Genomic DNA, 12,776 nt, shown 5'->3' with positions numbered 1-12,776 from the left:
GCTTAGCATAGACAGAGAAAGCAGGGGGAAACAGTTAGCCTCTCTCTAATGTTTAAAAAAACTCACCTCCCTTAAACAGAGAAAAGCAGCAGTATAGCCACAGGTAACAGCGTCTTTGGCTTTATGTGAAATAAAAATCCAAATAAAAACCCAGGAAAGCTGCAGAGTGAAATGTAGAGTCTAACTTACAGTAACGCTGATATTAAAGGGGGGGTCCGCTAATTGATTTAAACGTGAAACAATATCTTCTTGCTGTTAAATTCCACATGAGACTGAAGTGGTGGTAAATGAAGCCAGAAGAGTGGGGGCTGCTGTAGCAGCAGAATAATGCCCACTGCCTCAATGAGATGCTTGACAGTCCCACGTGGTGTAACATTAAGTGTCTACATACTTTTGGCCTTGTTGTGTATATGCGCTGAACTTTTGGCAGCTTTTTTTTTTACATGAATCTTATCTGTGAAGGATTGGGGTGTTTATTAACTCTAGAGTTACTTCATGAATTATGTTACAGGATACTTTGGAAATTAAAAAAAGGCATCAACTTGGAGAAGATCAGGACTGAGGAAAGCGACCTCCTGGGACAGAAGCTCTTCTGAGAGAATCCATTGCTGTCTAAGTCAACATAGGATAAATGTATGCTGCTTTTAAACAAGCAAGAAGGGGAATGTGAGGAAAGACAAGTGAAGCAAACATAATTACCAAAGATGACAGCGGTTCAGTGCTCATCCAGTGTGACATTCTGCAGCAACAGACGCAATCTCAGGTTAACTCCTTCTTAAAATGGTACAATTTCAAAGGTGGGGTGACATGAGAATCATGCAGGAACTCAACAAAGGTCCCCCGGTTCAGAATTAAGCAGTAGTCTGTAAAATATGTGGTGTGTTTATGGCTGAGTAATGAGGATTAAATTCATTAAGGAGATTAAAGGTAGGGGGTCTGAGGGGAGAGACTAGGCCCCGACAGAGGGAAATATGTAGAGTAAACGTACAGAGGACAGCATGTGTGTGTGTGCGTGTGTGTGTGTGTGTGTGTGTCTGGAAGGCTCCATAAGGCCAAAACAAATGTATTTATAGAGCTCTTCAAAAATAAACCGGGTTTGTGCCAAAGTGTCTTACAACAAGCAAAACTGAGAACAATGACTTTCACAACAGAAAGATTAGCACAAAGCATGAGCTCTTAAAATACAAGCAGAAGCACACAGTGTGCACATAAGACGAGTTCAGGAAGTGGAGGATGTGCTGGGAGCTATACGGAGGGTCATCCCAGGACGACGGCAGGAAAACTGTGTCCCACGTCCTGCATACCAGCTTGTACTCCCAATATAAACACCACACACCTCATACGGTGCGCTATGACGACCCTGGCAGCACACAAAGTGGTCCGATATGTCTGCAGCCTTAATTTACTGGTCCGCTCTTCTCCCTCAATAAAAAACTTCCAAGTCTCCATGAGTCAAAAGCTTTTTAGTGAGTACAAAGTCATGAATCAGGACTGCGTGTAGAGACACTTTGTGCTCTGGCCAAGATAAAAACTCCATGCAAGCTTGAACACTTAGTGCTTACGTTTTGATTCATTGCTTTAAACTGCACAGTAGAAGCCAGAGTACATAGGTCTTGTGTGTTTTTTTAATTCATTTTGCTATTGCTCCACATTCTGCTTCTTGTGGCTCCTATTAAGAATCTGATATACACTACATGGCCAAAAGTATGTGGACTCCTTGCAAATTACACCCACATGTGATTGTTGAACTTCTCATTCTGCATTAATACAGTATGGTGCTGTGGCAGCCTCTAAACTTCAGGGAAGATTTTGGAGCCTGGTTGCAGAGATTTGCTGTAACTGAGGTTCAGGGCTCTGTGCAGACCAGTCAGGCTAGGCAAACTGTGTCTTTATCATCCTCATTTCTTTGCATGGGAGGATTGTCATATTGAAACGGGAAATTTGCCACAAAGCTGGAAGCACACTATTTATGCGGTAGCTTTAAGATTTAGACTTCGTTGGAACTCGCCTAAACCATGAAAATCAGCACAAGACCAAAAATACAGCTGTGCACATACTTGTGGCCTTACAGTGAGGCTCACTTTGGTTACATCCAAGCTAAATGGAATGAGTGACATGTTTTTTTTTACATCTAAATTATGTTAAACCCATCAGAATAAATAAATTCTTCATTGTACTGCAACAAATTATTTAGACAACATGGCTACACTTGATATCTGCAGAGCTACAGAATGTAGGAATGTATTTAGACACAGTTGTATAAGATGTTACACATAATCATATCTTTGCCAAATATGCATTAAATATTTACACTAGCCATGTACAATTTCTAAAACAAGGACCAGGAGCCTAATGAGGCAGAAAAAATATATAGGTCATATATTTATTTCTCTTTGTCAGAGACGTTTTGATTTGAGAATTGCTTTATAAAATATGGATTTTGCTGCTGCCAAAACCCAAATGACGAATTGTTATTTAACAGTAAAAACCACACATGTTGAGACGTCACTAGTGTTTATATCGTAAATGAATTGTTCGGAGTTTTAGCGCCATCATGCGGCAAGGAGAGGAACGACCGTAGTGGTGACGCGGGGATGGGGTAAACCAATAGCGAAGCACGTTTGTGCGCGTACGAAACAGAAACGGAAGTTGCTCACGTCCTATATGTCTGCTGCTGTCGACGCTCCCTGAACAAAACAAGTCTCGTGGAGAATGGCAGACGGCGGAGTTGACGAGCTATCACAGCTTGAATATTTGTCTTTGGTGTCAAAGGTCTGCACGGAACTTGACAACCATCTGGGAATAAGTGACAAAGATTTAGGTGTGTATTTTGTGGCCACTCTAATCAAACAGGCCTGACTAACTTGCTAGCTTATGCTAACTAGCGGGTTGATAGCTAGCCACAGTTTTATTTGTTTACACTGTAAAGTGGCTTGTTTTCCCAATAGTTAAGTTCTTTCCGCACTGATACCATATAAAGTGTAATGTTAACAAGATCGTTGGTCTTTTCTTAACATCTTGAGATTGCCAGAATCGATTTTTAATGCTGGAGTGGGTTTCGATCAACGTTAGTAAGTACGAGTTAGCTAACTTTACCGCTAATGTCCTGTTCGCTGATAATTTATTGTTTCATCGTTTCGCAGCTGAATTTGTCATCGACCTTGCTGAAAAACAACCGACCTTTGATGGATTCAAAGCTCTTTTGCTCCAAAACGGAGCCGAATTCACAGTAGGTTCAACACTAAACCCCGCAGAGTCAATGATGTAAGCTAATGTTAACAGTTAGCTAACTTCGGAATTAAGTTAGCGCTAATCATTGTGGTTAATTTTCCAATGTTCGTTTTAGGATTCTCTCATCAGTAATTTGCTCAGGCTCATTCAGACTATGCGACCTCCATCCAAGGCATCTACGAGTAAAGGTAAGTTAAAAGTGACATCTTAGTCAACATACTCTGTTGGCCGTTGCAGAAAAGATGATCAAATATTCAGGGTTGTTAATAGCTTCTCTGTTGTACAGGGGTGCATTTTATTTTAACACTGAAGCAAGTACGAATAGTTTTGACCATTGCTTAGGTTTAATTTATTTAGCCCCGAAAAGCATGTTTTACCCTGAGAGACTTTTCCCCCTGAAATTCTATAAAATGTATGTTGTTTAAATTTGCGGCACATCTGTAGTTTCCCTGTACATGATGTTATACGGTGTCTCCTTGTATATTTGTCTCTGGGGAAGAATCAAATTAATGAAAAACTGTCCTTTTTCAGCTTCCGAGGCTTTGGTCAAGCCGAAAACAGAGAAGGAGAGGTTGAAGGAGCTCTTTCCTGCACTGTGTAGACCAAATGATCCAGTGCCAAATGTACGTGACTTTAACACATTATTTGTAGAAGTGTCTGTTGTTGTTGTCTGTTGACTTGTAATTTCACCATTACCATGAATGCAAAACAAGATCTTTACAGCTGGACTGATGGTTTTTGTTAGGCTTAGTTACGTAGAATTAAACCTGAAAAGAGACAATAAGTACTCTTTGTGGCAATCTGTCAGGAGGACGCTGTGCTTAAATGGGGTGAGAGGACTTAATGTCATTGTCTGTGACTGATGGCAGCCCAAAACGCTAAAAAAATGTGATAAATAATTCCTTGCAAGCCAGGTGAAACACGCCTGCCTTTGCACACAAAGCTTACGCATTCTAGCACTCTGTACATCTCTGTTCACCTCCCTCAGGGGGATTACAAACAAGACTACACCTCTCTGGTGAAGCCAAGATTTCTGAAAATGTTTTGTGAATGAAGCCCAGTGTTCTGGAGAATAGTTGTGCAGCATGTTTTTCATTTTAGTTGACCTGCTTGTTTCCAAAAACGGACCACTTTGACTTTAACCTGACCTTGGTTACGTCTAATGTTGACATCAGCCTTTGTGAATAGAATCAAAAGTAAATGTAAATATTAACCAGTGAAAGCTGAAAGATGGTGTGCTGTAAATTTTTTGTTTGATGTGCCTTCTCAGAGGCTGTTGGATGAAGATGATGTGAAAGTAGCAGCTGATGCTATGAAAGAGTTGGAGATGTTTATGCCCAGTGTCAGTGGGTCAGACTCAAAGAGCAGCAAGAGCAGGTAAGAAGCCGATCACATTTTTATTTGTCTTCCTGAAATGGAAACATCTGTGTGACATCTGCTTTCTTTAAAGTTTAATGTATGTATTCAGCTTTTTTTAATTAATGTCAACAGTGACTGGCGCTGTTTCTGTACTTTTTCTGCTTATTCTCGCAGGTCAGAGAAGAGCAGACGCCACAGCCGAAGTCGCAGCAGAAGCAGAGAAAGAGACAGACACAGAGACAGAGATAGAGAGAGAGACAGAGAGAAGGACAGGAAGAGACGGTATCGGTCTCGCTCCAGGTCTAGGTCTCGCTCCAGAGACCGCGAGCGGCACAAAGACAGAGATCGCGGCAAAAGACGAGACAAATCTTCCCGCTGGTCTGAGCGCTCCCCGAGTCCTAGAAAAGACCAAGACAGAGACTCTGACCGCTGGAAGGACAAACATGTGGACCGTCCTCCACCAGAGGAGCCTTCTGTTGGTGACATCTACAATGGCAAAGTCACCAGTATCATGCAGTTTGGATGCTTTGTTCAGCTGGAGGGACTCAGGTCAGTATGAAGTTCTCACAGCATCGACCTAGCTGCAGGACGGCACCGTGGCATACCGGTTACTAATGAAACACCGGATCAGTCCGAGCTCTGCCCTCAGGGTGTGACGTATCGTGCATGAAGCATAAGGAAGGAACTGCAGTTTTCAGTCTGTTGTTCTGCTCTCTGTTTGTAGGAAACGATGGGAGGGGTTGGTCCACATTTCTGAGCTGCGTAGAGAAGGTCGTGTGGCCAACGTTGCTGACGTTGTCAGCAAAGGCCAAAGAGTCAAAGTCAAGGTGCTCTCATTCACTGGCTCCAAGACCAGCCTCAGTATGAAGGTAAGAAGAACAGTCTCTGTGTGATTAGTCTGCATTAGAGTACATTAACTCAAACTTATTTGTGTGCAGAATTCAGAAGGAAGACTGTCAGATGTCTTTGTTTGTTTGTGTGTGTTTTAATCTGATATTCCCTTTACTGTATATGAAAGCAGGTCATCGTTCAAGCCAGTGAGTCATTAGAAACTAATTGGTGATTAAGCCATGAGAGATGTTTGGAAAGACATTTTATCATTATCTTAAAGCTAGAAATGTAAATGACCTCATCTTTTCCGCCTTTCTTTGCCAGGATGTGGACCAGGAGACAGGAGAAGACCTGAACCCCAACAGGAGGAGAAACGTAGGCCCAGACGGAGGGGAGGAGATCTCCATGAGGAACCCCGACCGGCCAAGCAACCTGAACCTGGGTCACGCCCCCGAGCTGGAGCAGGACGACACCCTGGAGCGCAAGAGGCTCACCAAAATTTCTGACCCAGAGAAGTGGGAGATCAAACAGGTGGGTCGATACAGGACGGATCTCTGCACACATTCGAGGCGGCGGAAGCTGCTTCAGTCTTTGAGGAAGAAAACGTCCCTTTGAAAGCTTATCTTGTCTCTTGTAATTCTTCTCTCTCTCTGCCCTCAGATGATCGCTGCCAACGTCTTGTCCAAAGAAGAGTTCCCTGATTTTGATGATGAGACAGGGATCCTTCCTAAAGTTGATGATGAAGAGGGTAAGAGATTGTTGTCCACCTGTCAAAGAACCAGTTCAGTAACACAAGTCCTTCTTACGAATGTGTTTCATACTGGCTTTCACGTTATACAAAACAATGTTGGCACGTTTAAAGTTGTTAAAAAAAAAACAAATGAAAAGCCTCTAACACATAATTATAAAAATAAAAATAATTTGAGTCGGTGTCTCCATCGATAGCTTGTTGGGTTGAATTTTGGCAGAGATTTTTTACCCGCAGGCTTAATTGCTCGAACTTTTGCGGTCCCTTAGCTTTTCGTCTCGGGCCACCATCAGGTCATGTGACCGAAGACCAAAGACTCAGGCTCAACTGTACTTAGTGTTTAATGCTGCTTAGCAAATATTATCATGTTAAAAGTCTAAACTAAGCTAGTGAACATAGTGATTATCAGACCTGCTGAACATCAGCATGGTAGCATTGTTGTTGTGAGCATGTTAGCATGCTAGTGTTAGCATTTAGCTCAATGCCACACTTTGCCCACGCACAGCCTCACAGAGCTGCTAGCATGGCCGTGGACTCTTAGAGAGATATTCTTATGAGATATGATCTGGAGTAGACTGCTTGCTCACTGATGTGCTTCTCTGTCATTCAGACGAAGATTTGGAAATTGAGCTGGTCGAGGAGGAACCGCCGTTCCTGAGGGGACACACCAAACAAAGCATGGACATGAGCCCTGTCAAGATAGTCAAGGTACAGTACAGGACTGAAGGTGTTCTCACCTGTCCGACTAAATACACAGACACTGAATGACAGCTCAGATGAAGTATGCCGTTCAGTTCAGACAGCTCATTTTTATATCATTTATTTCATCCGTCATTGTTCGCCTGTAATTTAAGGAGAAAGCTGACAAATTGAATAGAGCAACTCCTCTTAGACGAGTTTCCTCATCTGGAGAAATAACTCATCTATTTTCAGTGTATGTAAATGCACACTTCTGGTCCTGTGTTTCCCTCCGCCCGTAGAATCCAGATGGCTCTCTGTCTCAAGCCGCCATGATGCAGAGCGCCCTGGCGAAGGAGAGACGAGAGCTGAAGCAGGCCGCTCGAGAGGCGGAGATGGACTCCATCCCCATGGGGCTGAATAAACACTGGGTCGACCCGCTGCCAGACGGTAAGAAATGACTTAATGTGCGCGTGTAATGGATTTCTACGTCGCAGATGTTGATGCTGAAGTACGATTCATCAAACCAGAGCGTGGCCATAAAAGCATCTGCCAGCATGAAATTAACATATTGATCAATTTAACCTCTGTCTGCAGATTGTGGATGAATTTATATTTGAGTTTTTTGTTCTCGGCACTTAAAGTTTGATTTGGAATCGCTGTGTTTTCCCCCCTTTAATCAAAACTACAGCCCAGTCAGACATGAGGTTTGCTCTTTGACGGCAGACACCCCTCAGGCTCGCCAGCACTGGCGATGCTTATCTGGCTTCCTGCAGCCCGCATCTGGCCGGATGAAAAGTCTTTCCATGTTTCAGTGCCGATTTGCTCGACACGGCCCGAGGTGGTGGGCATCATCCTGCCATAACCGTTCAGATCTGCTCGTGATGTAGCTTTAGATGGGATGAGTTTCTATTAAACAGCTTTTGTCTTCATGTTCAAGCACACTTCTCCTCCTCCTTCACAGCCGATGGGCGGCAGATTGCAGCCAACATGAGAGGCATTGGCATGATGCCCAACGACATCCCAGAGTGGAAGAAGCATGCCTTCGGAGGCAACAAGGCCTCCTATGGCAAGAAGACGCAGCTCTCCATCCTGGAGCAGAGGGAGAGCCTGCCAATCTACAAGCTGAAGGAGCAGCTCATTCAGGTTCGTCAGTGTAGAAACAAACCCAAAGGGGGACGTCAGAGGTTTAGTTGGAGGCTTCTCGTGGGAATTTTGATTCTGATGAGGTTCTATTGAAAATGTGATTATCTTCTAAGAAGCAGATGTTGATGCTTAAATAGATTTATGCTTTGAGATGCATCGAATGGAAACATCTGCTGAATGTAAATCCCCCCCCCCGACAGAAATGTGGCTAAAGGAAAAACACAGGACCGAGAGCAGGTGGAGAGGTTTGTAACATCCGCTGTCTGTAATCTGTCACAGGCCGTTCATGACAACCAAATCCTGATTGTGATTGGAGAGACCGGGTCCGGGAAGACCACGCAGATCACTCAGTACCTGGCCGAGGCAGGTTACACCACCAGGGGGAAGATCGGCTGCACTCAGCCCCGTCGTGTAGCCGCCATGTCGGTGGCCAAGAGAGTCTCAGAGGAGTACGGCTGCTGTCTTGGACAAGAGGTGAGTGATCTGTGTGGTCAGTGATCAGTGATCAAGCTGCAGTTGCTTAGTTTAATCTGAAAAAGGCTGATGTGGTTTTGTTTTTGGTTCTAGGTGGGCTACACCATCCGTTTCGAGGACTGCACCAGCCCTGAGACCGTGATCAAGTACATGACAGACGGTATGTTGTTGAGGGAGTGCCTGATCGACTCTGAGCTGGGCCAGTACGCCATCATCATGTTGGACGAAGCTCACGAGAGGACGATCCACACTGATGTCCTCTTTGGTTTGCTGAAGAAGGTGAGACAGCAGAGGTCAGGTGTTCATGCATTCAGTCGGGTTATTTGTGCTGAGTCAGCAAAAGAGACGCTGTTTTTGTCTCTCAGACTGTACAGAAACGCACAGACATGAAGCTGATCGTGACATCAGCCACGCTCGACGCCGTCAAGTTCTCCCAGTATTTCTATGAAGCTCCCATCTTCACCATCCCAGGAAGAACTTATCCAGTGGAGGTTCTTTACACCAAAGAACCGGAGACGGACTACCTGGACGCCAGCCTCATCACCGTCATGCAGATTCATCTGACCGAGCCTCCAGGTGAGCTTTTATCATCTTAAACACACAGGTGCTCTTTAGACCTTAACATCAGTCCATCTCAAAGCCGTCTGTCCCTCATCTCCGTCCAGGGGACATCCTGGTGTTTCTGACTGGACAGGAAGAGATCGACACCGCCTGTGAGATCCTGTACGAGCGGATGAAGTCTCTGGGGCCCGATGTTCCCGAGCTGATCATCCTGCCCGTTTATTCTGCCCTGCCCAGTGAGATGCAGACCAGGATCTTTGACCCCGCCCCCCCAGGCAGCAGAAAGGTGATTGCATTCAGCAGTAATCTATTAAGTTTGATATGTGGTCGTCAATAAATATGCTAGTTATGGAAACGTGCTGCAAACTGTTTTTTTTGTGGGGCTGGTAATTTGGTTTTTTTAAGGTGTTTCTTGGGCCGAGGTGACACAAAAACTCATCTCATGTTCAGCTTTTGTTCGGATCAGATATGGAAGAATCTTTTTGGCTTCCTTCAGGTGGTCATTGCAACAAACATCGCTGAGACGTCTCTGACCATCGATGGAATCTATTACGTGGTGGATCCCGGCTTCGTCAAGCAAAAAGTGTACAACTCTAAGACCGGCATTGACCAGCTGGTGGTGACTCCCATCTCACAGGTAGGATGTGTTTTCATGTATTTGATGTTGCAGGAGAGGAGTACCCGGTGTTTCCTGATGTATCAGCGTACGTGTTTGAAGCGGTCTTTCTGGATTGTTTTAGGCTCAGGCCAAACAGAGGGCCGGTCGAGCCGGCAGAACGGGCCCAGGGAAGTGTTACAGACTCTACACTGAGAGAGCCTACAGAGACGAGATGCTGACCACCAACGTACCTGAGATCCAGAGGACCAACCTGGCCAGCACCGTGCTGTCTCTGAAGGTAAGCAGTCAAACAAACACAGTCAGGCTTCCTTCCTGAACACAGAGTGTGTTCTTATCTTCATGTGTCGTCCACCAGGCGATGGGCATCAACGACCTGCTGTCGTTCGACTTCATGGACGCTCCCCCCATGGAGACTCTGATCACAGCCATGGAGCAGCTCTACACTCTGGGAGCTCTGGATGATGAAGGCTTACTCACTCGGCTGGGAAGAAGGGTGAGGAGTGCTTCTACCTGCTGCTTTCCCTCAGCTGCACAGACCAAGAGGAAAGAAAATCTCCATCAAGTCGCATTTATGCACTTTGTAGTTTGAATAAACTTTACGTGTGTCTGTAAATGAGCGTGTGGTTGCTTTGTCTTTTCTGTTACGCTCCTCACGTCCCTCTTGTCATCATTTTTCTGGTTTCCTCTCTCTGCTCCCGTCTTCTAGATGGCCGAGTTCCCTCTGGAGCCCATGCTGTGTAAGATGCTGATCATGTCCGTCCATCTGGGCTGCAGCGAGGAGATGCTCACCATCGTGTCAATGCTGTCTGTGCAGAACGTCTTCTACAGGCCTAAAGTATCCCACCACTAAACCTCTTCAAACTTTAAATATACCTTAATAAAACATTTTTTCCTGTTTGGATGAAATGAATTTTTAAAAAGCTTTGATTTTCTGTGTCTATGCATAAAATAAAAAAAAGTTTATCATAAATTGCCATTTAGCCAGTTTTGTGTTTTTTTTAATACCGGTCCTGTTTTGTTAAATAATTAATTGGTGTTCTGGGCACAGAACAAGTTGAAAACACATGCAGGCTCTTCTGATTTCCCTTTTCTTTGCCTTTGTGTTAAAGGACAAACAGGCCTTGGCTGACCAGAAGAAGGCAAAGTTTCACCAGCCGGAGGGGGACCACCTGACCTTGCTGGCGGTTTACAACTCCTGGAAGAACAACAAGTTCTCCAACCCCTGGTGCTATGAGAACTTCATCCAGGCTCGCTCCCTGCGCAGAGCCCAGGACATCCGCAAACAGATGCTGGGCATCATGGACAGGTACGATTGTCCAGATAACGCGGCAGAACCACAGTACATGTTAGCAACGTAGCCTGAAATAACACGAATATCTTTCATAAGAACTCTCTCTCTCCTGTCAGACATAAACTTGACGTGGTGTCTTGTGGCAAAGCCACGGTCCGGGTCCAGAAAGCTATCTGCAGTGGCTTCTTCAGGAATGCCGCCAAAAAGGATCCTCAGGAGGGCTACCGCACCCTGATAGACCAGCAAGTCGTATACATCCACCCCTCCAGTGCTCTGTTCAACCGCCAGCCCGAGTGGTACGACGGCACCTCGCTTCCCCCTTTTAGCAGCCAAACAGGAAATAAATGTCCTTTCTGTCACAGTTAATTTCACCCAACCCACCTCTCTCTTCCTCAGGGTCGTGTACCACGAGTTGGTTCTGACCACCAAGGAGTACATGCGGGAGGTGACCACCATCGACCCCCGCTGGCTGGTGGAGTTCTCACCTGCCTTCTTCAAAGTGTCCGATCCCACGCGCCTCAGCAAGCAGAAGAAGCAGCAGCGCCTCGAGCCTCTGTACAACCGCTACGAGGAACCCAACGCTTGGAGAATCTCTCGCGCCTTCAGACGCCGTTGATGTGTGACCCCCACAAAAAAGGTTTTGGCAGTGAGGTGAAGTCAGATACGTCATCCTGTACTGGCGCTGGACATGTGATAACCAGTTTTTATCATCTACTTCCAGCTGGGTATTCAGTCCTCCTTTGAAACGTGTACACGGTGTACATTTTCCCCTGTGGGGTTCAGGTGGAGGTCATTATTTTAGAAAACTTCACATCTGTCCTTTGAGACAGCAGTTTTAACGATGATGTTCTGCGAGGAGATTCTGCAGAGCAGTGGACTATTTATTTAGCACAAATAAGGTCCTGATAGAATCATAACGACACCTTTATGTTTCAGTAGTCAATACTTTGGTGTCAGACTGAAAGGAGGGAACAAGCATGTCTGTTTGTACTATAACTGAGACTTTCACATGTATGAGAGACTGTTGCTTTGCTAAACTTTCAGTGTCTTCATTAAATGCTACATTTTCTTAAGCCTGTTGGATTTTGTTGTGAACTTTGAGTACGTGGAAACGAACAGTAGAAACAGACATTTTACTGTTCTGAGACGGAGGCTGTTCTCTCAACCAGCTTAATGAAGCGGTCACCTGAAGGGCTTCGCAGTTAACACGTGTACCTTATCAGAAGTCTAATAGTGGAATTACTTGCCTTCGTAGAGCGTCAGAGACCGCCAGCTGTGATGTGCCGAGGTAGTGGTGGTGTACAGTAAATTACTCGATTACTTTAAGACATGAAGGTCAGTCAGTCTGCAAGAACTTCTTCAAGGGAAGTCACAAAAACCATCAAACTGATGAAACTGGCTCTCATGAGGATCGACCCAGGACCCTGTGTGAATCAGGCCTTCATGGTCTAACTGCTGCAATGAAACCAGTACTGAGGGTGGCCAACGAGAGAGAGAGAGAGAACTGCTCGGGCCCAGGCCCAGGCAAACGCAAGGACTGGTCATCGTCATCATCATCATCTTTGGTTTGTGAGACAGAGAAGGTGAACAGTATCTGCATGCATGGTTTCCACTGTGAAGCAGGAGGTGTGATGGTGTGGGGGTGGAAGGATGAAGTTTTCCTTTATGTCTTCAGAAATTAAAAACACTTCAGCTAAATAAACTGTTTAAAAAGCCTCTTGGATCAGCTGAAAATGCTTCGTCACAGAGCTGAAAACAGGCTGTTTTTCTGAGACGAGATTCTCACAGGACAAACACATGATGATCTTATAGAATATGATGCATCGCTGTAGATTAAA

At 45.1% G+C, this 12,776-nt stretch overlaps 1 protein-coding gene across 1 annotated transcript; it reads left to right on the top strand.

The window, feature by feature from the left end:
• Positions 1 to 2,654: 2,654 nt before the first annotated feature.
• Positions 2,655 to 12,565, top strand: LOC121624396 (ATP-dependent RNA helicase DHX8). Its single transcript, XM_041962001.1, has 23 exons — positions 2,655 to 2,821; positions 3,144 to 3,229; positions 3,347 to 3,419; positions 3,763 to 3,854; positions 4,502 to 4,608; positions 4,765 to 5,139; positions 5,315 to 5,459; positions 5,746 to 5,952; positions 6,082 to 6,169; positions 6,780 to 6,877; positions 7,150 to 7,297; positions 7,812 to 7,993; positions 8,273 to 8,467; positions 8,561 to 8,746; positions 8,833 to 9,043; positions 9,133 to 9,314; positions 9,525 to 9,665; positions 9,769 to 9,924; positions 10,003 to 10,140; positions 10,354 to 10,482; positions 10,757 to 10,953; positions 11,055 to 11,234; positions 11,335 to 12,565. The coding sequence occupies exons 1-23, from the start codon at positions 2,713 to 2,715 to the stop codon at positions 11,552 to 11,554; spliced, it is 3,645 nt and encodes a 1,214-aa protein (XP_041817935.1). The 5' UTR covers positions 2,655 to 2,712; the 3' UTR covers positions 11,555 to 12,565.
• Positions 12,566 to 12,776: the final 211 nt, after the last annotated feature.

This window comes from Chelmon rostratus, chromosome 21 (assembly GCF_017976325.1).
Source record: "Chelmon rostratus isolate fCheRos1 chromosome 21, fCheRos1.pri, whole genome shotgun sequence".
NCBI lineage: Eukaryota > Metazoa > Chordata > Actinopteri > Chaetodontiformes > Chaetodontidae > Chelmon > Chelmon rostratus.
This window is presented reverse-complemented; position numbering and strand designations above follow the sequence as displayed.